The 22,625-nt window shown below is 34.0% G+C and overlaps 4 protein-coding genes across 7 annotated transcripts; 2 read left to right on the plus strand and 2 right to left on the minus strand.

The window, feature by feature from the left end:
* Window positions 1–5,447: 5,447 nt before the first annotated feature.
* Window positions 5,448–7,747, plus strand: LOC109598992 (caseinolytic peptidase B protein homolog). Its single transcript, XM_020014901.2, has 8 exons — window positions 5,448–5,799; window positions 5,851–6,038; window positions 6,094–6,323; window positions 6,378–6,492; window positions 6,542–6,720; window positions 6,777–7,089; window positions 7,141–7,340; window positions 7,398–7,747. Exons 1-8 carry the CDS (start codon window positions 5,495–5,497, stop codon window positions 7,722–7,724), a joined length of 1,857 nt encoding a protein of 618 aa, XP_019870460.2. The 5' UTR covers window positions 5,448–5,494; the 3' UTR covers window positions 7,725–7,747.
* A 44-nt stretch (window positions 7,748–7,791) lies between these two features.
* LOC109599005 (1-phosphatidylinositol 4,5-bisphosphate phosphodiesterase) lies at window positions 7,792–15,967 on the minus strand. 3 transcript variants are annotated; one of them, XM_049969366.1, is made up of 15 exons: window positions 15,643–15,967; window positions 14,156–14,353; window positions 13,534–13,613; window positions 12,443–12,679; window positions 12,194–12,388; window positions 11,925–12,133; window positions 11,674–11,868; window positions 11,381–11,616; window positions 11,190–11,328; window positions 10,732–11,129; window positions 10,469–10,652; window positions 10,116–10,409; window positions 9,878–10,055; window positions 9,566–9,827; window positions 7,792–9,509 (listed from the first exon to the last, which is right to left on the minus strand). In XM_049969366.1, the coding sequence occupies exons 1-15, from the start codon at window positions 15,811–15,813 to the stop codon at window positions 9,252–9,254; spliced, it is 3,234 nt and encodes a 1,077-aa protein (XP_049825323.1). In that variant the 5' UTR covers window positions 15,814–15,967; the 3' UTR covers window positions 7,792–9,251. The 3 variants fall into 3 exon arrangements, with proteins under 3 accessions (XP_049825323.1, XP_019870482.2, XP_049825324.1); XM_020014923.2 differs by lacking the exon at window positions 13,534–13,613 and adding an exon at window positions 13,762–13,841; XM_049969367.1 differs by lacking the exons at window positions 13,534–13,613; window positions 15,643–15,967 and having other exon boundaries at window positions 14,156–14,266.
* Window positions 15,968–17,636: 1,669 nt separating this feature from the next.
* LOC109604232 (uncharacterized) lies at window positions 17,637–18,702 on the minus strand. Its single transcript, XM_020020762.2, has 3 exons — window positions 18,290–18,702; window positions 17,954–18,240; window positions 17,637–17,897 (listed from the first exon to the last, which is right to left on the minus strand). Exons 1-3 carry the CDS (start codon window positions 18,559–18,561, stop codon window positions 17,668–17,670), a joined length of 789 nt encoding a protein of 262 aa, XP_019876321.1. The 5' UTR covers window positions 18,562–18,702; the 3' UTR covers window positions 17,637–17,667.
* Window positions 18,703–18,750: 48 nt separating this feature from the next.
* Window positions 18,751–22,608, plus strand: LOC109599015 (serine/arginine repetitive matrix protein 2). 2 transcript variants are annotated; one of them, XM_020014945.2, is made up of 7 exons: window positions 18,751–19,756; window positions 19,809–20,244; window positions 20,293–20,522; window positions 20,924–21,135; window positions 21,188–21,248; window positions 21,436–21,477; window positions 21,802–22,608. In XM_020014945.2, the coding sequence occupies exons 1-7, from the start codon at window positions 18,904–18,906 to the stop codon at window positions 22,476–22,478; spliced, it is 2,511 nt and encodes an 836-aa protein (XP_019870504.2). In that variant the 5' UTR covers window positions 18,751–18,903; the 3' UTR covers window positions 22,479–22,608. The 2 variants fall into 2 exon arrangements, with proteins under 2 accessions (XP_019870504.2, XP_019870505.2); XM_020014946.2 differs by having other exon boundaries at window positions 20,302–20,522.
* Window positions 22,609–22,625: the final 17 nt, after the last annotated feature.

The raw sequence follows: 22,625 nt of genomic DNA on the forward strand, positions 1-22,625 counted from the left end.
ATATATCTAACAGGGCATTAATATCAATTAACAGAGTCACTGCACTAAGCCGAACCGCACCACCTAATTTAGTTTAGGGTGAGGAACACACCCCACCAACCTACTGATCGATACGCCGATCAATAATAGACTCATTAATTGGTTTAATTATCTCTCGGGCAGTACCGCTCCACAAGCCAGTGGTGGCGGGAAGCCAACGGATCAACTGCAAGCCCAATCCTCACCCAGGGAGGTTCTAGGACCTTCCTCAGATTGGGCTTGTTCTTCCGGGAACCAGTTGACAGGGGGCTGGCATCTTTGTCAGTCCCGTCTTCTGGTTCAACTTCACCCGTGTATGTATATACACGCCCTTTCCCCCATATGTGCTAGCACATATGGTTTCCAATTGGTTATGATCTCCGGATCGGTGCCCGGAGGGGGGTTTACACTTTCCCCTCTCTGTCCCAAAAAAAAAAAAAAAAGGTTTAATTGGTAGCGCAAGGAGGGTGGGGATATGCTATGATTGTATGAATCACCCGATTGGCCAACGCTGATTGTAATTTTTCCTCTGAAAATACATTATATATTAATTAAATCTTCCACACTGTTTTATAATAATTTTTTAAACATTTTTACAACGAATACAAAAAAACTCAAAATAACATAGGTTAATGTTTATAAAAATATATTAAATATATAAGCTGTACTACTGGAATGCCAACACTTACAATGTTTATTGTTTTTTCTGCTATTGTGGTCTCTACTTTATTAAACAAAAGCTAATGCACTTTGTCTTCATCTATTTGTTAAATAAATTGTTTATAATATTTCACTATCAAAACAGTCTGAATTTTTAATTATCATATTTAAATAATTGAATAAATAAATGTATAATTGTTTTTCCAATCTCAATTTATTGTTTTATGAAACACCAATTATTTAAATAAGATAATTAAAAGCCAGACTTTTTTGATAAAGAGTTAAAAATTCGGAACAATTTGTTTAATTAATTGTTACTATGTAATAAATATAAAAAATATACTATAGTTATTTAATTTCAATAATATGTAACATTTATTAGATATTTAATAATTAATATAATATATTAATTTAATAATTAATATAATATCAAATTTTAACTGAACTATTCCGTTTCAGTTGAGAATATTCGTGATTCACATGTAATTACATAAATCTCGAGGGTGAGCAGAGTTTACCTACTCTATGCCGTGCTACAATCTGATTAGTCCGATATCAACCCGCGTATCGATCAGTCGATCCGTCAGGTGGTGGTACGCGTTCACCCCCCTGAATTAATTCGGTGGTGCGGTTCGTTTTAGTATGCGGTTAATTAGTGCTTATTACTTATTGGAATGCCATTGGTTTTCAAGGTAGGGTTCTTTTTATTATAAATCATTTGCATGGGATGTTTTAAATTGTTTTTTCGTTTAACTTAAGATCAGTCTTGAATTTCATTAATTGTTTCCATTTATCAATTTGTTAAAAGAAAATAATATTAAAAATTTAACAACATTAACATTTAAGCAGCTTAATTAATATAAATTCAATTAAAGTCTAATCAATATTTAAACATTTAATTATCAAATTTAAACTCATTTGAAATATATTAAATTTTCTTGCTATTCTTTATAAATTTAAAATAAAATAAATACTTATAATATTTTAAATTTTCTTAATATACATGTAAATTTGGAAAATAAGTAATTTTTAAATAATTTTATTTAAACTTACACTCGCTGTGTTAAAAGGGTTACATAATAACATTTTGGCGCATTAATTGGTATAAATTCAATTAAAATCTATTTGATATTTAAACATTTAATTATTAAATTTAATTTATAATATTTTTAATTTTCTAGTTATATTATAAAAATACAAATTTGGAAAATGAGGAATTTTAAATTACTTTATCTAAATTTAAAGGGGTTACATAATAACATTTAATTGTATTAATTAGTATAAATCAGTTAAAATCTATTCAATATTTAAATACCGAAGAGACAGTTCAAAAACACTTTTTTATAATAACATATTCATAGTTTTCATGGGTACTTAGTTTGTGATATTATTTTATTATTACAGAACGTATGGAAGTCGTTTGGAATATATATAAATAATTTACTCTAAATGTACTTACAATTGAAAAAAAAAAACTACAGAATAGTAATTTCTTAAAAATAGTATTTTTTACTTGAATTCAAAATGTTACCGCAAGAAACTAATTAAAAATATTTCAAAATAAATTTAAATTTAAGTATTTAATACTTTACTTGGATAAGTAAGGTCGTGGGAATTCTTTAAATGATAAATGTAAACAAAAATGATACTAAAGTAAAATTTCGTAAAAATTGATTCAATACGTTACTTAGATAAGTAACGCAAGAATATTTTACATCAACAGATTTTCTTAAAAGTATTAGATAATCTACTTGGAGTAATAAAGTCATAAGATTATATAATGTACAAATATAAATAGAAGTATTTCAAAATAAATTCACCAAAGGATTAATACGTTACTTGGATAAGTAATGTCGCGAGAATTCTTTACAATAATAAATATAAACAAAAATGTTACTTAAGTAAAATTTCGTAAATATTAATTCAATACGTTACTTGGATAAGTAATGTCGCAAGAATATTTCTCAGCAACACATTTCCTTAAAAGTAGTTTACTTGGGGCATATATATACATATGTCATAAGATTATTTAAATAGTTTAAATATGAATAGAAATATTTCAAAGTAACTTCACCAATATTGTCGAATATGATTAATATTTTACTTGGATAAGTAAAATCGTGTGGATTTTTGCAACATAACAACATGCAACATGTTCTTTCATTCATTAAAACATTTAGAGAAAATTGTTTATTTCGTCGTTGAATGAATGGTTAAAAGTGATAAGCAAATATTTTTCGTGAGGACATCTGGACCGACCCAACCAACCATTGGAGAGACGATAAGTCAACAGGGAAAGGGCATTAAAGGTAATAATGAATAATAATTTTATTTTCAACAATGATTAATGAAATATTTTTGAATAATTTCAGGTAGGTCCAGAACGAGACTAGTTAACTGGGCAACTGGCAACGCAAAGTAAGTTTTTCAATATATTACTTGGGGTTCATTTTCCATCGAATACACATATAAGTTGATTACTAATTACGACATGGTATTTACTGTTCCATCTCATTTTATTTTAATTATGATTAAATTCATTCGGAGAAGGAAACACATAAATCTTTAGCCACTATTGTTGAATAAGTAAATTATTTTGTAAGGTTTTCAGAAATTGTTTGATTATTTTGTATGCTCTTTATTCTATCTAGTAGAACTTCTCTTTCAGCTACAATAAATAAAAGCAAACTTCAATCGTTTTGATTTTTAACCATCCATTTATTCCTGTTCCACTACGATAAAATATAATTATTTATAAAACAATTTGAGGTAACTCAATATACGTATGTTATTATGTTTTTAGGAATCTCTTTCAGTTTATAATTCACTCTAATGTGCATTTCAGGTTTTTAGAAAAATTTATTTATTTTATACGATTAATTAATATCATTGAGCCTTCTCTTTCAGTTGAAATAAATAAAAGAAAATTTCGTTCGTTTTATTTTTAACCATCCATTTATTCCTGTTCCACTATGATAAAATATAATTATTTATAAAATGATTTGAGGTAACTCCATATATGTATGTTATTATGTTTTCAGGAATCTCTTTCAGTTTAAAATTATTTCTAATGTGCATTTTAGGTTTTTAGAAAAATTTATTTATATTATATGATCTTTAATTAACATCATTGAGTCTTCTCTTTCAGTTGAAATAAATAAAAGAAAACTTCGTTCGTTTTATTTTTAACCATCCATTTATTCCTGTTCCACTATGATAAAATATAATTATTTATAAAATGATTTGAGGTAACTCAATATACGTATGTTATTATGTTTTCAGGAATCTCTTTCAGTTTAAAATTATCTCTAATGTGAGTTGCAGGTTTTTTTAAAAAAATATTTATTTTATATGTTCTTTAATTAATATATAATTTCTTTCAGTTGAAATAAATGAAAGAAAACTTAACTTAAGGTAACTCAATGTATGTTATGTTTTTAGGAAAAATAAACTCTAATACGCATTTCAGATTTTTAGAAAAATTTGTTTTATATGAACATTAATTAATATTATTGAACGTTCTTTTTCAGTTAAAATAAATAAAAAAATTGTTTTGATCGTTTTGATCATTTTTAACTCCCCGCCATTTATTTGGTTATCTTTTGCTTAAAATTAACTCACAATCGCATTTTAAGTTTTTAGGAAAGCTAATTAGTAATTCCCTTTCAGTTTGAATAAATTAAATACATATTTATATAGTAAACTGATTAATTTTTGATATATATTAAAGCATGTTTTTATGTTTTCAGGAATGATTTACTATTTCAGCTTAAAAGAAATAAACTGTCAAACATATTTCAGGTGTTTGGGTAAGTTTGATGAGACATTCCTTTTCAGCTTAAATAAAAAAAAAAGAATTTTGTTCGTTTCATTTTTAACCTTCATATTTATTCCTAATCTGCTATGGTTAAACATATTTATGAATTAAATTGACTACGAAATATTTGGTTAACTTTTGCACCTTAAAATATTTAATTTGTGACATATTTACAAATATATTATGTTTTTATGGATTGTCTTCTCTTTCAGCTTATATTAAATAAATTGTTGATTTGTTAATTTAATCTAATATTTTCTTTCAGCTTAATAAAAGAGATCTTGTTTATTTTATTTTTAACTATTATAGTGACCAATAATTATGTTCACAAACAGTTTATTCATTTAATTAATTTCATTGTTTCATTAATTGTTTTCAGGGATTTATCAATTAAATTAAAATTGTTTAATTTTAGAATAATTATAACGACTCGTTATAATTATATTAAATTTTATCATAGTATATTTAGATTTTAGTATATTTTAGTATAGTATATTAAGATTTTAGTAAATTGTAACTTAGTATAGGGCTGCATTTACTCACCATTTTAGATTTCAATAAGGATAACTTTCAAAGGTTAAAATTTTAAATATTTGCAAGTGTAATTCAATTCAATTTTCCTAGTAAATGCGGCGACAAGCAACAATTTTATTTAGTTAGTTGTAACTAAATGGAATTGTATTTTAAATGTAGCTTGTCATAGGATTTTCAAAATTATAGTTTTGTGAAAAACTGATTTTGAATTATGTCCTATCTGATGACGCACGAAATGCAGAAACAAGCGGAAACAGAAAATATTAACTTTCTATTTCTATTAACTCTTTTTTTAATGTATAACTTTTATCAATTGTATTTAATTGTATACTGTATTTGAATAAGAGATTTTTTTTACCGAACCTCTGTCCATAAGTACGGAGTGGCTCCATCTTTCAACATTTTGACAACCATCATAACCTAAAAAATAAAACAACAAGACCTGTCAAGATTTAAATGTAGGAAATGTTAAAATTAATAAACTTAAGCAAGACATTCACATTTATCAATTCGTATCAACTAAACAAAACCATAGGAAAACAATTCATTCAATATGCATTTCCTACAAAACACATTTTAGAAACAAGATTTCAGTCAAGGAGACGGGACCACAGGGGGAAATGGCACTCCAATTACACTCACAATACGGCCCTACCATTGTCTTTAGCCTTCACCTTTTTAGGCGTTGTCAGTTGTGATGCAGTGCTTAAAGGGAAAGATAAGAAATTTTTTAAGGCTGTACAATATGGCCTTTCTGATGAAATTGATAAGTAAGTTTCAAATAAAATGTTTAAAACTGTATCATTATATTTTCTTTGTAGATTACTAAAAGAACATGATGCTAACCAAAGACATCCACTTGGATGGACAGTGTTAATGTTGGCTGTGGTTAATGGCCACTACACTGTTGCCGAAAAGATTTTAAGTCATGGGGCTGATCCAAACTTGGGAGACAACTTTGTTAATATCAGCAGGACTGCAAATGAAAAAGGCTTACATCCTATTGAAAGTAAATTAGTGAATCATGTTGCACAATATTTTATTATAGTTGCATAATCTTGCAGCACTAATGATAAGAGAGGAAGAATTTAGTGGTAGTTTAAACAATAAAGCTACATTTCTTGGGTTCACTGCCTTGCATTATGCAGCTTTGATGAACAACTTAGATATGTGCAAGTTGTTGATTAAATATGGGGCTGATCCTTGTGTTGAAAATGATGCTGGTCATAAACCAATTCAGTATGCATTGAAGGATGGGGCTGTAGAAAAATTTCTAGAAACTGAAACACAAAAGGTTGATTATAATAAAATTGTTTGTTAGTTTGTATTAATTTTATACAAATTCAAGCATGAAGTAGTAAAGAAACAGAAGGAGCTGGAGGAACGTCGACTATTCCCACTTGAAGAGAGACTAAAACAGTACATTGTTGGACAAGAAGGAGCTATAACAATAGTCGCTGATAGTAAGTCGCACTTTAATATATTGAATAATTCTTATTTTGTATTCCACAGCAATCAGAAGAAAAGAAAACGGCTGGGGTGACGACGATCACCCGTTAGTATTCCTGTTTCTCGGATCTTCGGGTATAGGAAAGACAGAACTGGCCAAACGACTGGCCGCCTACATCCACAAAGAGAACAAGGAAGCGTTCATCCGCATGGACATGTCAGAGTATCAAGAAAAGCACGAAGTGAGTAAGTTTAGGCTGGCTAGAGCGATGACCGTGTAATGTGTGTCGTCACGCAGGTGGCAAAACTGATCGGCGCTCCGCCTGGCTACATAGGACACGACGACGGCGGCCAACTGACCAAAAAATTGAAGAAGTGCCCATCGGCCGTCGTTCTGTTCGATGAAGTTGACAAGGCTCATCCGGACGTTCTGACTGTGCTGCTACAACTGTTCGATGAGGGACGGTTAACTGACGGTCAGGGCAAGACTATCGAGTGTAAAGATGCGATTTTTATCATGACTTCGAACTTGGCCAGCGACGAGATTGCCCAGCATGGTTTGGAGTTGAGACGGGAGGTCGACAGGCTACGGGAATCACGGTTATCCAACGGTAACATTAAAATTAACACCCAAAGCTTTTATATTTGAAGTTAATTTTTAGAAAAAACATTTATGGACGTTTCCGACAACATCACAATATCCAGAAAATGGAAGGACGAGGTCGTCCGACCGATTCTCAAGAGGCACTTCAAACGAGACGAGTTTCTCGGACGGATAAACGAAATAGTTTATTTTCTGCCATTCTCCAGAAATGAATTAATTCAACTAGTCAGCAAAGAACTGGATACTTGGGCAAAAAGGGTGAGTACAATAATAACAGTAGTGCTCATCTCAGCATACAATAATTAATTATTGCAGGCAAAGGACAAACACAAAATCGACATAAAATGGGATAGGAGTATTGAATCTGCACTGGCGGACGGTTATGATGTACATTACGGAGCCCGATCTATAAAATATGAGGTTGAAAGACGAGTGGTTAACAAATTGGCCGCCGCCCACGAAAAAGGCTTAATTGGCAACGGATCAATAGTACATGTATCTGCAACGTGGCCTGAGGAGTCGGACGTTGCTATTATCAAACTCAAGGTGAAAAAGAAAGGGGGGAAAGAGTTTGTAGAAATAGACAGTAGCAATCTTTTAACTAACGTGAAAAATGTACATAATACACTGTTTAACAGTTAAATAAAAATAAATTATTTGTTTTAGTTTTGTTGTTTTTTTTTATATTTTAAATCTGAAGTAAAAGACGTTTGTTGTTTATTAACATATATATTTATTATTGACTTTCTATGTGAATCTACATGAAATAGTAAAATGTGATAACATTCACCATTGTTTAAGTTTCTGAACTACTATATGGATAGAATACTTAGATAAGCTCTGAATCAATTATTAGCATCTGGGCCAAACAGTAGTTAGAGCTACAGAATACTATAACATCCATTTATTAACATATATAAACTCAATTATCAATATGTATATAACATATAATAAATATATTTTAGTACCTCTTTAATAAATATAATGATGTATGCCTAAATTAAGCTGTATATTTGAAAAAAGTAACAATGAAACTTATGTTTCTAAATTCGTTAACTTTCAAAGAATAATTGCTCCTACATCAACAATGATGCAAAACTCTAATTCAACGCCCTAGAGAAATATTTGTTTTAACCTTAATAATATCACCAACTCGTCAAGACATTGAAGCTTAATGAGCAATTCTTGAACTGCCACAATTCTGTAATGTCAACACACTTTCAGAATTAGTTAATATTTATTATAAACTTCATTCAAGTAGCTTTGAATTGACATTTTAATGTAAGTAATATAGGTAGGTACGTTATTATTGGTCCATTACATCTAAAAATTAACAAAACCATTGATTACAGAATCATGTATTCAAATAATTTTACATTTCAAGCTTTTTAGGCCAAATCTGAGACAATTGAGATTTTCTATGATACTAACCAATTTAGTTTTAATTCAATTGAGCTTTAATAAATTCATATAAAATGTTGTTGTATAAAATATCAATTCCATTTTACGTTTTCTAAGTTCTTCTAAAGATTGAGAAATTGTAGCAATAAAATTTCCTAACTTCCAATTAGTTTTAAGGCTTTTTAAAACAACGTTTGTATTCAAATCCTTTCTGGCCTAATTTAATATTAATTAAATTTATGCAGGTACAAATAAAACAAATATAACAATATTCTTTTACATAACAAAAGCGTAAAACCGTGCATTAAAGTATCAATTTTTAAAGCTTTGTTGTAATCAGGAAAATTTTCCTAAAACATGTCACGATTAAATTCTAGTAATTGTTAAAAATATATAATACGCTAAGCGTATATAACGTCTAGAATATACTTAATATATTTATTATGGCTAAGTCACCCCATAACTTCTAATTTGGCTGATAATTTTTTGGCATTTATGTTAGAACAATTTGAAACTATTTCGAATAAGTAACTGTAATTGATCCCTTTACTGATATAAATAAATGTTTCATTAAATTGACTAATTCGAGAAAAAAGGAAACTGTCCCCAAAAACTTAATTACAGTAGGAATATTGTTCTAACCCTATGAGAAACGCCCCCTCCCAAAATTACAATTATGGGTCATAATAAAATCCACCCATCCCTTGCGCTTACTGTTTCCAAATATAACAGCCTCCAACAACGCGAAAACTTGGTCCCTCGTTGAGCTTAAGCGTAGAACTCGTTCTTGCCGCTCAGCTCGTACTCCATCTCCTCGTTCTTGTACATGTCGATCAACTTTTGGATGTCGTGCGACAACATTTCCAATTGTTTGTCGTGAGTGATCTTCAGTTTCTCCCTTTCTCGGTTCTGTCTCAAAGTCGCCGTCTTGTGCTCGTCGATAAATTTCTTGGTGTTGTTGTGGTACTTTTCTTTCAAACGGCGATCCTTATCCTTCTTAGTCTTTAGTGTTTTATCATTAGCCACCTACAAAATTAACAAGTAAGTACAAAAAACTATGAACTTAATCTTAGTCGATTTACTTCTTTGGCGGTCTCGACTGAAATCTTAGCTTGTTGCTGCTGCAATTCCTTCATATCCTTGTCGTGCTTCGCCTCGAGCTGTTTCACTTGCTGCGCCTGCAGCAATTCCATGTGCTTCCTGAGAAGATCACGCTGATCGTCCAGCTGGTTGCGCAAGAACTCCCACTCTTGTTTCCTGTGGCGACCCATTAATTCGCTCCATTCTTGCGTCTGTTCAGCCACCAACTTCTTTACCGCTGGATCGTTGGCAAGATCATTTTTACTAAAAATTTACTGGTTATTGAAGTTATTTTGCTGCTGCAGAATATTTACTTTTTGCCCTTGATGAGCTTCTCTATTGCCAGACACTGGCTTTTTTGTACTGCCTGCTTCTCCTTAGCTTGTTTCTTCTTCAAGGCGTCGTACTCTTTTTGTTGTTTTTTGGTGGTTTTCTGGAACGCCTTGTCTTGTTTTATTGACTCAATGGTGATTGGTTCAAACACCATGGGCTCTTCAAAATGAAATAGTTAATAAATACCCTAATAAGAAATAAATAAGAAAATTAACTCACCGACTTTCTTCTCCTCCTTCTTTTCCTTTTTGTCCCCACCCTTGTTGTCGGTAACTTCAATACCCATCGACGACATTTGCTCGTTCTGCTTCTGCTGCGCCCCCATGAAGCCGCGGGGATCACTAAGGGCCGCCATGAAGTCCTCAAAGCCGTCCGGCACATAGATCTTCAATTCGATGTTACAGAACAACATGGGCAACGACATGGGAAAGTTCGCCTCAGTGCGGAGCGAAATGTGTCGATAACCGGCTTGTAGACCGTCCAACGGTAGGATGCGCTGACCCAGAAGTTTGTCTGCACAATTTTACGATTAAAATTACCATAATTTACTTGACATAAGAGTTTTTACTTACTATTTTCATCATAGACTCCGAATCTGAGAACTGCCAAGTCCGGCAGTACAACTTTTCTGAACAAAAACGGTTCCTCGTTGTATACTGGGTTTAAACCGTTGGATGGAACCAATCTGGTTCTGAACTCTTTTCTGATTGTGTCCGTTGGTAATCCATACATATCGACTTCCACATACGTACCCACCTGGAGGGGAATTGAGTAAATAATTTAGTAAATGATCTATCTGATCAACTCAAAAGTGGCTCTTAAAAATATGTGGTACCTTCTTATCCGACAAGAACTGTCCAGCGATAACCTGCACGGAACACTGGGCGGCAATAACCCCATCGACCGGACATTCAGCGAAAGGATCGAACGTCCGATCGTGCCGCCGCATGAAATCGGGCTTCAACAGGTAGCCGCAGTTGCCATTGTACTCGAACTTGCCTTGGTTCAGTTGCATAGGCAGATCTGACGTCTGGAAGTTAAGCGAAACCATTTGGCAGCCGGCGTTCCAGAACACCTGCGGCATGTAGTTGGAGGAGTTGGCGCGTGCTCCACTAGGATAGATGCGCGACATCTGCCGCTTGTTGTAGTTGACGAAGTCGATGGCGGAGGCACGCAGACAACCCAGGCCGTTGGGCTCCGAGAAGCTCGACATGTTGTGGTGGATGTTCTTTTCTGTAAGACACGATACATTCGTTTATTTGGGTTGGCGAGGGTAATGTGTGGTTTGGTTACGTTCGGCCACGTCGAATCCAGCAAATTTCACGGGTTGGGCGTAGTTAACCATGGAACTCAACCAGGGGTGAACGTTCGTTGTCGAACCTACGTGGTTGGTGACCATCTGCTCAGGCGCCCCCTCTTCCACAGTAGGTGCCTACAACGTTAGTGTAAATAAGGCCAATTTTAACGTTTTATGGTTTGTGTACCTCAATGGAGGCATCAGGAGGAAGTGGCCGATCCGCCGAAGCATTTGCATCTTCCTTCTCCTCGTCCTCGATAACGAACTGGCCTTGTCTGAAAAGTTCCAGTTCCTGTTTCTCCACCTCCGGTTTCAAACGTTTGTTTTTAATCAAAATCTTCCGCTTCAACAAATTAGGCGATGGCAAAGGACAACCTGGTTCCAATGGGTAATCCGGCAAAGGTTCCTTCAACAGTAGATCTCCTGCAACCACAAAATAATAATTAATGCAAAGTGCTGCATATTTAGGTGGTTTCTAACCGAATATTTCATCACAGTATTTCGCAAGCTTGTGTTGCTGGCTTTTGCAGCAATGGTTTTCGAATGACAGAATCACAGGATAATCGGAGGTCACGAAAGCAGTGTCCCTTATCGCATAGATCACGTCTTTGAACAGGATGTCGGTACACATAGCCCTACCATGGGTTATGATTGGTTCTTCGTCATCCCCTCGACCTAGTACAAAAATCAGCGTGTATTAAATTAATTAGGTGACATCAAGAGCAATTTACCGTCCCAACAATCGAGCTCAACACATCTGCAGCCGGCTAATAAAACTTGCCGATACATTTCCACCGAGGATTTACCCCCAAACTGTCTGCCAATTAGGTAGGTGTTGTGACTAGAATTTATATAATAAGCGCATAGAGGCTGGTCCATTTCCATGTAGATCTCCAGACGATCGAGAAAAACCGGAGCGTTTTCATCTGACATTAAATATCTAAAACAAAAACCGTGTTAACGCCAAGACTAACTAAAGAGGAATTAAGCTGAATGTTACCTGGTGAATCCATCTTTGGTCAACCGATTTAACTTGACCAATTCCTCGTTCTGCTCGTACGTGGCTATGATCTCGGCGCCACGTTTCTCATCGTACAACGGATACAAAATCTCGTTCAGTCGGGGGTCCCGTTGCTTCTCGTTCAAGAAATTGATCAGCTGCTCGAGATTCATGTAATCAGCCTTGCCGGCGGTTCTGAAACGCACCAAATCAGTACCCCAAGTAGCTGAATTTCAAAACGTCACCTACATGGTCCTGAACAGTTCCTCAATGTCGTTTCTAGGACAGATCTTTTGATACAGCATGTAAAACTTGTCGAACGTGAAATCGCTGGGTTCGATCGAGTCGTTCTTGCCGCTGGGCAGCTCCATTTCGGATAGGAACTGATAGACCAGTCTCTCGGTGCGACCGGAGGCGAACGTACGGGCGACCACTTTTACCGGAATTTTTCCTCGGGGATCCACCGAGAAGTTCAGACGCATCCAACTATTGATATTCGAGGGACACGATTAATTTTATGTGTATGTACTGTTGAAAGTACAGTCGAACGGACGAAATAGACTGTATTTTCTATTTAAAGCACATTATTCTAGCCATATACATACAGGTTCCTAGCGTGTAAGAGCGACAATAGTTGGAGAACAACAAATGTTTAAGACCAACAAAAATGAAATGTTTTGGGTAAAAAACAAGTACCTAACACTTGTTAACAATCGTTTTTGTTACAAACCCACTGTTAAGAAATAAAAATATCATTTTGAAAATAGGACATAATAAATAAATGAATAAACTGACCAGTATTTCATCAAATAAATTCTAACAAAATAAATGTGTTTATTGTTAAAAGACACATAAATTAAACATAAAAAATTCATTAAACAATATGTGGAATTATACACAAAAGAAATATTTTAAGAACATCCTTATTTATATCATTTATTAAAGGAGGGTTCAAAATTAATATAGTTAAGGTTTCTACTTTACTTAATAATTTGTTTTTTAATCAAGAAACAACTCCATGAAGAGTCATCGAAAAATCTTAATTTACTTATTTAACTACCTGATACAGACTTTGTTAATTTTTGTATATTTCCATATTTACAGTTTTTTTTAATGAAACCTCTTTAATTATGTAGGATTTTCTTAAAATAAGCAAAGTAATATATCAAAAAGTGACAATTAACTAAATAATTATCAATTTTTGTCAAAAAGTAGCAGAAACTTAAATGAAAGTATAAATAATATATAAAAACGATAAGATATATAAGGAAGGAGATGTACATAAATAAATTATTTGTTATATCAAGCTGCAGGAAAGCCTTAACAATAATTCAACTCACTGTTTTAACATGGCATTTCTCGGACAAATGTTATTGATTTTATTGTTATGAGTAACAGTTCTTAAACACTTTTGCCAAGTCTGAAACATCACATAACATGCAACGAAACACATTTAAACATGCACATACAATTTCCATGCAATTTTTATTTTTAAATAAAGCAACTGTTACACGATCCCATCGATAAGCTAAATTTTAGTACAACCCGGCAATGCATGCAAGACTTACTGTTTCTTTAAACATGTCATCGGACAGACATTGTTGGCCTTTACATTATGTGTTATTTTTCTTAACCCTTCGCACCAAACCTTTAAATACAGGTCGAAATTAGTGTGTATAGAAAGTGGTGGGTTTTTTTTAAATACAATAAAATAATAAATCGATCGAAAATCGAACAGATGTAATGGACAACAAAACGGCCACAGTCCAGCTTTCGAATTGCGGACATGCGGACAAAATCGAAGTCTGGACCAACCGCAACTAATCGTACGTTTTGGTTAAGAACGGAAGTTAATGAATAAAAATCACTGTAAACCTCCATAATAGACAATAATCAAACCGGTTAATTGAATGTTACTTGGAAAACGTATGCAGTAAAAGTCTAATATGGTGACAATTATACCTTGGCCGTTTCGACGTCGGGACACACGATGTGTTGGTAGTTGATGTTGATGTAGTCGGTGCCGCTGCATATTGTCAACGATCTGCTTTCCAGTTCCGAACCATGTATTTTTGTCAGAGTTTGTAGAGTCTTGGAGTCCTTGGGCACGCCGCCTGTTCTTATGTCGCTCACCTGGCATAATTCTATCACGTCGCCCTCCTAACAAATCATCAATAAAATTTTAATTAATTACAGTTCTGTAACAATTAAATTCAATAATTAAATTTTTATTAGCCACAAAACTGATTTAAACCAATTTTTGCCATATTTTATTAAATTAAAAATAAAAATATAAAAGCTCCTGAAATTTAAATTTCAACTAAAACTATTGAGCTTTTTATCTTCTTCACTTCACAATTTTTACCATGTACTTTGTACAAGTCGTAGGAAATTGGCTAGTTTTAATATCAGTCTATGTTAAAAAATTCCATTTAGTTTTAAATAGATTTAATAATCAAACAAATGCAATATTTATGCTATTAATTGATACCAACAATAAAACATGATAACCTATTCCAAAGCAACCTATGTGTACCTTAAATATCTAAGATAATAAAATATTAATTGATATTAAATTACAATGGCATTATTATCCATTTAGCTTCCTAACAAGATAAGCATTTTAAATAATCTAATGTATGGTCAGTTTTAACATTTTTTATGCATCATCTTAAATAAAATTTAATAAGTACCAAACCTAATTAAACTTGATAAAATTGTGTGTTTTATTACTGGGTAATATTTTCCATAATTCAAGAATATAAAATATATATTTTATAGAATTAAAGTAAAAATGTAAAGCTGATATTCTTATTAGAATCTGACAATCTATTTCAAGCTACGCTCAGCTAGGCATACTGTAAACAGTAAAGCATACCTGAAATATCTAGTTTAATAAAACTATAATTAATTTTATAATACATTCAGTTAATTGTATGCAATAAACTTCCTTACAAGATAAGTGATTTTTGTTATCAAAAAAATGTGGTAGGAAATCACAAAGTTTTAACAATAATTTATGCTAAAAATGTTTACAGATTATTGTATTTAATTAAATATAACTTTAACTATAAATTAATATTAATAAAAACAAAAATGTGTAATTTATGAACACATTTAAAATATTTAATATTTCTTCTTGTATGTGAATGTAAATAATATAAAAGCTCTCTATAAATAGATTTCCCATTTCCCCTATCAAAATTACTTATGTTTACATTTCTCAACAATCAATTTACATTTGTAACATTTTAAAATGAATAATAAAATTCAATGAAATTATTATCTAGTCAATAAACTTTAATGTTAAGTATCAACATGCGTTAATTGTTCAAGCATTCCAGGTATTCTATAACAATTTTATTCATGTAAACAAGATCCACCCCACATAAGATTAAAAAATTAAACAAAAAAACCTCCAAATAAAAATTCACGATGTGCCAACTTACCCGTCCCTCGCTTTTCCAGTAAATGAAGAAACCGTACTCGTCAACCTTAAACAGCGCGTTCTTCTCGAGCTCGACGTTGTCGCGGTCCTCGAACCACCTATCGAAGCAGCATCCCTTCAAAAGGGGCTCGGGCACTGGTATTCTCCAGTCGAATTCGAATTTCTTCGTCATGTCGGCCTGTTAAAAAACGGTGCGGGCGCACTGAAAAATCACATCGTCGTTCGTATGAATGTCGTGTGGAACGGCACCGTGCGGTTATTTTCGCTTGCTATATGTTTATTTACACACTTTCGCCGTGCATTTTCATCTTTATTTACGTTTGACGTCGCCGTGACGTCCCAGGCGGCTGTCAGATAATAACGATTTTCTCGTCGGACCGAATTTTCAACCATTCAAATACCACAGATAGACGTAGACATAGATCATTGTCGAATGTCCATGAGCCAACAATAAACGCTCCGAATTGTACAATATTTTTTTTATTTAATGTAAAAAAATGTAATTAAGTACAGAAAAATAGCAATCAGTCAAAATATTTTACATTTTATTTAAAATAATTACACTACTCTCTTTCTCTCATTATTCATTTTGTACCTAAATCAAAGCAATTTCTACTTAAATCTTAAAATATATATTTGTTATATAATTTATACATCTTTGTTGGGTATCCTTTGATCGCTATAACCACCTATAAATGGTGAGGCAAAGATTCTATGAAATATCGGCAATTCATCTTAATTTGATGCATTTCCACGAGTTTTTAATTATATTTAGATCCGGACTTTACAATGGTCAATCGAGAATCAACATTTTTATCATTTAACCAATTTTTGAAGCAAGCTTAGTACGATTATCATGCATAAAAATCACGTAATTGGTAAATTAGTAAATTAAATGGTTCCATTACATCTTTCATGATGTTTCTATATACGAAACGATCCACTTTATTAATGACTTCAACGTATTTCAATGACTTTGTAATGTATCTGGTATTCAACCTTTTGTTAGGAGGATGATGAATGTATTTTTTGCCATCTGATCTTGTTTATTAAAACGTATTTTGATACAATTCATGTTACAATATAATGTCAGTTGTATTCTTACTTTTGAAATAATTTAAAAGATGCACAATGTATTTGAAGTATTCAATAAACAGAATTGTATTTATATAGGTCGAACATTAAACAGAATGTTAGAAAACAGTCACAAGAAACTTCACTTTACCTTTGAATAATAATCAATATATTGATAAGAACTTTAATGTGTAACACAAAGCAATTGTCCCAAGAGAGATAAGAAACTAAGGAGAAGTTATTTTCGGAAAGCAATTCTTAATAGAATTTCAGAACATGAATTTGATATCAAATATGAATTACAAATCAAGTTGTGAAGAATATCTACAAAGATAAACACAAATATATTTTATTATTATAATTATTTCATATTTAAAAAGTTTTAATACAAAAATAAAATGTTATAAAATAAAAGTAATCGTAAATATTTATTAAAATATAGTAGTATTTAGATTAAAACCACAAAAATTAACAACATTAACAACAAAACTAACAACATTTAAAACACACATTAATTATTTTTACTATAAAATTTTCTGAAGAAACTTATTCTTATTCAAAAATAAGATGCGTAGTTTGTAAATTAATGACCCGTTACCAAATCAATTAATCAAATTGAAATATAAAGGAAAATGCAAAAAATTGAGAGCAGAAAAAATGGTGACTTACCTGCAATTCACATGTTGTGATTCTGATGCGGAGCTAATTTAATATGCCCCAAAGAATCCCCACAGCGTCATGTTAATGAAATTATATGAGGAAAATCGATAGTCCGAGCAAAAGCATCAGGTATCGTAAATATAAATATTGCCTTAATATCTTTAAGTGAAATAATCGTTCAGCTACCGCCCACACATTTTTATCACAAACAGGTCAATAATATTAATTAATTTGACAAAAATTGATTTAATCAATTGGGAATTAAACGGAAACATTTTATTAATCATTAATTCTATTCGAGTTCATTCTCATCCTCTCCGTATTGATAGTTAGGACCACCAATTCTTGAAGATGCGGCTATCGGTTCATCAAAATCAATTGGCTCATTCATAACCATCTCTCTGTAATCCCAGTCCATTTTGTTCAACATCTTCGTGTTCAGCATCCTCATGGGGAAGAATATTCGTTCCACCTCTTCCGCAATCCAGTCGCAAACAGTGAACAACAACACAGCCATTTTATCTGCAAAAAATAACATGATACAACAACAGAAAGGACTTAAGCACCGACTTAGGTACCAGAAGCTGTTCTATCCGGCACTGAGATGTCCAGGAGATCGCAAAGCTGCTCCAGGATCATGTTGGACAAGTGGCGCAAACGTATGGAATGTATGGGCTGCGTTTCATTGTAAACCGCGTACATCAGACCCGCGAATATCAATCTCTTCGCTTTTCTGTAAGCCTTCTGTTCCAGTTTCCTCTTTTTGCGTTTGCAGGCAGCCAGCCGCAGCATCTCGCGCACCTTACGCTTCAGTGCCGCCTCTTCGGCGTTCCTCCTCATTTCTTGAAAATATTTCTCCGCATCTCTACAGAAAACTTATCAGTGTTAGTTATTCCACGAAACTATTAACTCACTCCGGATTTAAGGCGAACATTTCCTGTAACTGGGTTCGGATTTTTGCGTTTTTACAAGGCGGAAACAAATAGTTGTAGGTCTGGTACGTTATCATTAGCGAATGACGTTTAGGTTTGGATAGAACGTCCAACCTGGAGAAGCATTCCGGTTTTTCGGTGCTGAACTCGAAATCCTTCGGTACACAAAACTCGTGATAGTTCTTTCTTTCTTCCTCCTCGCCTTCGTCGCCCGCATCTTCCCTCTTCGATTTTCTGGGCTTTTTCGTGGACATTTTTCACTTGGAAATTTAACTTTGACAATAATTTGATGTTTGATAAGACAAGTCAATTTGTGACATTGTGCTATACTTTTTAATAGCATTTGCTACAATACTAATAAATAATTTAGTTCAACCAAATGCTTATATTATTTATACAAGTACACTTTCAACTTATCAATTAACCCTCGTATTTGTAAAATTTGAATTTACCGCGTTTTAGGTTGGCGGCAGGTAGCGTAGTGATCATAAATATAGTCTATAATTTTTGGTTAACAACAGTGACATTTCCGAGGACTGGTATTCTGTGGAGTGGATTTATTTAATGACAAACACTTTAAGTAGTTTCTTTTTAAAATGGAATTGAATAGCAAAACGGATGAAAAACCGGCTTTAGAAAATGTTAACGAGGAGTGCGATAAAAAGATTGTTGAATCCATGTCACAGGCCGGCGAAAACATTAAAAACAATAACGGCAATACTAATTCAAAAAGTGAGCAAATCAGTGAAATAGAAGGAAACAGCTCATCAGTGACACAAACTAAACAAAACAGTGATAGAAATGTGTGTGAGAAGGATGAGACAAATACTAAACAAAACAATGAAATAAAATCAGATGATTTGATTAATAAACGCGACAGTAACAAATTTGACAGTTCCAAGGTGGAAACTAATCAAAAAAATAATACTAACACATCTGACAACAAAACAACATCAGAGCAAAGCATCAATTCCATCTTAAAAGTAGAGAATTCTAATGACCCCGATATTATAAGTGAAGCAAAAGAAATTGATGGTGAAAAAGATGTTGAATATGATGTGCCAGATGATTTCTTTGATGATTTCCTCAAACAGGACTTCATGGAAGGTCTGGATATAGTTGATGATGATGATGTGTCAGAGAATGAAAAGAATCGATTAGTGACAGAATCAAAGGAGCAAAGCAAAGAGACTAAAACAACACCCAAAAAAACTGAAACTAAATCCAAGGAAAGAGACAAGTCATCAAAATCAAATTCAGAGGAGAAACGTCGTGATCCGGAGAAAACCAAAAGGGACATACAGAACTACAAAATGAAATGCATGAAGGACCAACAGAGAAAGCTCCTGACAGAAAGGTTGGACTCAGGTCTGGTTCCTCCAGGGATGGAAATGGAGGTGGACTCTGATGTGAATATCAGCCTCAAGGAAGACAAAAAGGAACAATCCAGTAAGTTTTAAATTTAATTATTATTCTCGGGTTTAAGTGTGTGCCATTTCAGAATCCGATACGGAAGACCCGCCGTCTAAACGACGGAAAGTCAGACAAAGTCCCGTGCGCAAGCATAGCCCGATACGTAATCCCAGCCCGATGCACAAAAGAAATCCGCTGCGCAAAACCAGCCCGTTGCGTAAGGTTAGTCCGCTGCGCAAGACCAGCCCTCTGCGCAAACGCTATTTCAGCCCGACGCGGCTGCGCGGCAACGTGAGGCCAAGCCCGGACCGTAGAATGTCACCTCTGCGACGACGGGTGTCTCCAATGAGGAGGGACTCGTCCCACTACACGAACAAGTCTCCCGACGAACTGAAAAGGGGGCGATCGTCCCAGTCAGGGCGTAGAAGTCACGAACGCAGGAAGAGCCACTCTAGGTCACCTAGGCGACGGTCACGCAGCAGTGATCGCAGGGGCTACCGCGACCGAAGGAGCCGGCGCAGCAGGTAAGAACTAATTTTAAAAAACATCAAGAATTCACCTAATTTGTTCAGGTCTCGCAGCCCAAAACGTCGCAAGACGAAGTACGGAGAGAAGTCATTCCTGGAGGAGATAGCCGAGAAGCTGAATGAAACGCGGCCGATGATGCCGATGGCTCCAATGTACCAGGGCGGCGTACAAGCTCCTATTCCCGCCCCTGTTATGTATCCTGTCGTCCAGCCGACGTACGACCAGCAGTTCTTCATCGGCAACACGAATCTTCCTGCTACTTCCCACGTTCCCGGTAAGTCTCCCAACCTTTCTAAGTGGTTTATTCAAATTCAACCTGTTTTTTACACGTTTACTGGTAAAAGGATCGTCTAAAAGTAAGTACAAAAGTTAAGTTACTATAAAACAAATCATCCCTGAAAATCTGAAAGAAGCAGAAATTTAATGTGTCAATAACTTATATTATCTTCAAATATCAAATATATCTTTTTAATGTGAGTCTTCAATTAATTTATTAAGTTTTTTAAAACTCCCCTTATTTGTTTTTTTGCCTACAATTTTTTGAATATATAGTTCAAAAAAAGTGTATTAAAAATTATAAAAGTCAGTTTTTTTAATTATTTTTTTATCGTCCACATCCATGTAATTGTAGTAAATAAGAAAATAATAGGTGGATATAAAAATTGTTGTGATTAGGTTCGGTTAATCAGCAAGTACAACCAATGACTAGAATGACTGTGCTCCAAGCTCCGCCAGTCATACCGATGACGCAACCCTATATGATGGAACAACCTGTTGTTCCCCCTGTACCTAATTTGCAGACCGTCCCCACCGTGCCTCAGGAAGTCCAAACGCCCAAACAGCCCGAACCAGAACAAGAAATCGACGAACAAGAGCAGCTTGCAAAAGTACGTTTGTTCAAACTGGTGTATTTAAATAATACTGAGTTATTTTTTGCAGTTGTTTGAAGAGAAGAAAATTTCGTTGTCAGAGTATCTATCTAGGGCGTCCAATACGAAAGGTTTGCATTTTGTGTTATTTAATATTTTACCTTTAACATTAAAGAATAAATACTTATTTTATTTACAGTTCTAAGATCATATTTTCTAGGAGTTATTTCTAGAAATTATAACGTTTCGTTCTTGTTTCGTTTATGCATTATTTAATAACATTTATTATCAATTATAAAACGTTTTTGTTCTATATAGTACAATCGACGAGTCCTGAATCTCTTAAGGAAAAAGTTCAAGGTAAGTTTAATGTATTAAACTGGCACATGGATTTTTTAAATTATTATGAATCAATTGTAATGAATGTTTGCTGGAACTTGTGTCTTCAATTAGAAGATATCTTAATATTAATATATTAATAATAATTATTACCTCTACCACTACCTTTTTCCTTCAAAAACCTGTCCAACTAATTTATTGATCACTTCCATATAATATGGTCGTGATATTCTGGTTTCTGCACACATTTTGAATGATTCCAGCAAATATCCAACGTTTGCAACAAGTTGTCACAATAGTATTTAGCAAGTTTTAAAATTCACATGCTGTACTGCTGGTCCACAGTGATATCAATGTGCCATGATGCCATAAAATTCCTGGACAACGGCAAGAAGTACATCGGAAGATTGTCAGTAAAACCAACAAAGGAACAACCACCAGTCCCAGTGTCAATCAAGAACAAATCGCCTTTGCTGCGATCCAGCCGCATTCGCTTCCCATTTACTAAGCCGCCTGCAAATGTGCCGCCAGGCAAAGAGTTTTCCTCCAGCATGGAGCGTCTATTGCAATGCGTCGGCCTGTCTACGAGGGCGGTCGCCCTCGAACCGGTACCGCAAGAAAAAAAAGAAGAGGCGGCTGTCGCCAGAAAATCGATCGACAACGCCCGAAACGTGCTACCGAAAATGGTGCAAACCGACCCCTATCGCTGTGAGAACTGTGAAATCAGAAAGCGCAAGAGTTTTAACGCGATCAGTGTGCAATGTGGTGAACCAGTTATAAAAATGGTGTCAGTCGAGACGCAGGTGTGCGAGGAAGATCTGATGCCGAAGAAGAAGTCGCTGGCCGCACTGACGCCCGCCCAACTGCTGGGTAAAATACAGGAGACGAACACTTTCAATCCGCCGGTGAGGGACACGCAGCGGGGGCCGCCGCCCAGGACCTTTCAGACCTTCAATCCGATGCCCCAGTCGTCGATGAATCCATACGGGTGCGGGTACCGACCACGCTACAAGAGGATGTAGACTTTGTCTTAGACTTTAGGAATAACGCATTATTGTTTTTTTTTTTTTTGTGAGAATTTTTTCTAATTTGTTTATTTTTTATTATAAAGGAATATATTGTTATGTGATACAATAAATATTGTAAACTGGATGTGTATATTTATTGAC

This window comes from Aethina tumida, chromosome 7 (assembly GCF_024364675.1).
Source record: "Aethina tumida isolate Nest 87 chromosome 7, icAetTumi1.1, whole genome shotgun sequence".
Lineage (NCBI taxonomy): Eukaryota > Metazoa > Arthropoda > Insecta > Coleoptera > Nitidulidae > Aethina > Aethina tumida.

Excerpts from the sequence above, each read along its gene's own strand:
- LOC109599005 (XM_049969366.1), bottom strand. The coding sequence starts at position 15,813 with ATGACGAAGAAATTCGAATTCGACTGGAGAATACCAGTGCCCGAGCCC. Across the intron at positions 14,354-15,642 it reads ACTGGAAAAGCGAGGGACGG|GAGGGCGACGTGATAGAATT; the intron begins GTAAGTTGGCAC and ends ATGATTTGTTAG. Across the intron at positions 9,828-9,877 it reads AAGCTCATCAAGGGCAAAAA|TAAAAATGATCTTGCCAACG; the intron begins GTAAATATTCTG and ends GTAAATTTTTAG.
- LOC109599015 (XM_020014945.2), top strand. The coding sequence starts at position 18,904 with ATGGAATTGAATAGCAAAACGGATGAAAAACCGGCTTTAGAAAATGTT. Across the intron at positions 20,245-20,292 it reads CGAAGGAGCCGGCGCAGCAG|GTCTCGCAGCCCAAAACGTC; the intron begins GTAAGAACTAAT and ends TAATTTGTTCAG. Across the intron at positions 21,478-21,801 it reads TCTTAAGGAAAAAGTTCAAG|TGATATCAATGTGCCATGAT; the intron begins GTAAGTTTAATG and ends GCTGGTCCACAG.
- LOC109604232 (XM_020020762.2), bottom strand. The coding sequence starts at position 18,561 with ATGTCCACGAAAAAGCCCAGAAAATCGAAGAGGGAAGATGCGGGCGAC. Across the intron at positions 18,241-18,289 it reads ATGTTCGCCTTAAATCCGGA|AGATGCGGAGAAATATTTTC; the intron begins GTGAGTTAATAG and ends AGTTTTCTGTAG. Across the intron at positions 17,898-17,953 it reads GCCGGATAGAACAGCTTCTG|ATAAAATGGCTGTGTTGTTG; the intron begins GTACCTAAGTCG and ends TATTTTTTGCAG.
- LOC109598992 (XM_020014901.2), top strand. The coding sequence starts at position 5,495 with ATGTTAAAATTAATAAACTTAAGCAAGACATTCACATTTATCAATTCG. Across the intron at positions 5,800-5,850 it reads CTTTCTGATGAAATTGATAA|ATTACTAAAAGAACATGATG; the intron begins GTAAGTTTCAAA and ends TTTTCTTTGTAG. Across the intron at positions 6,721-6,776 it reads AGTATCAAGAAAAGCACGAA|GTGGCAAAACTGATCGGCGC; the intron begins GTGAGTAAGTTT and ends GTCGTCACGCAG.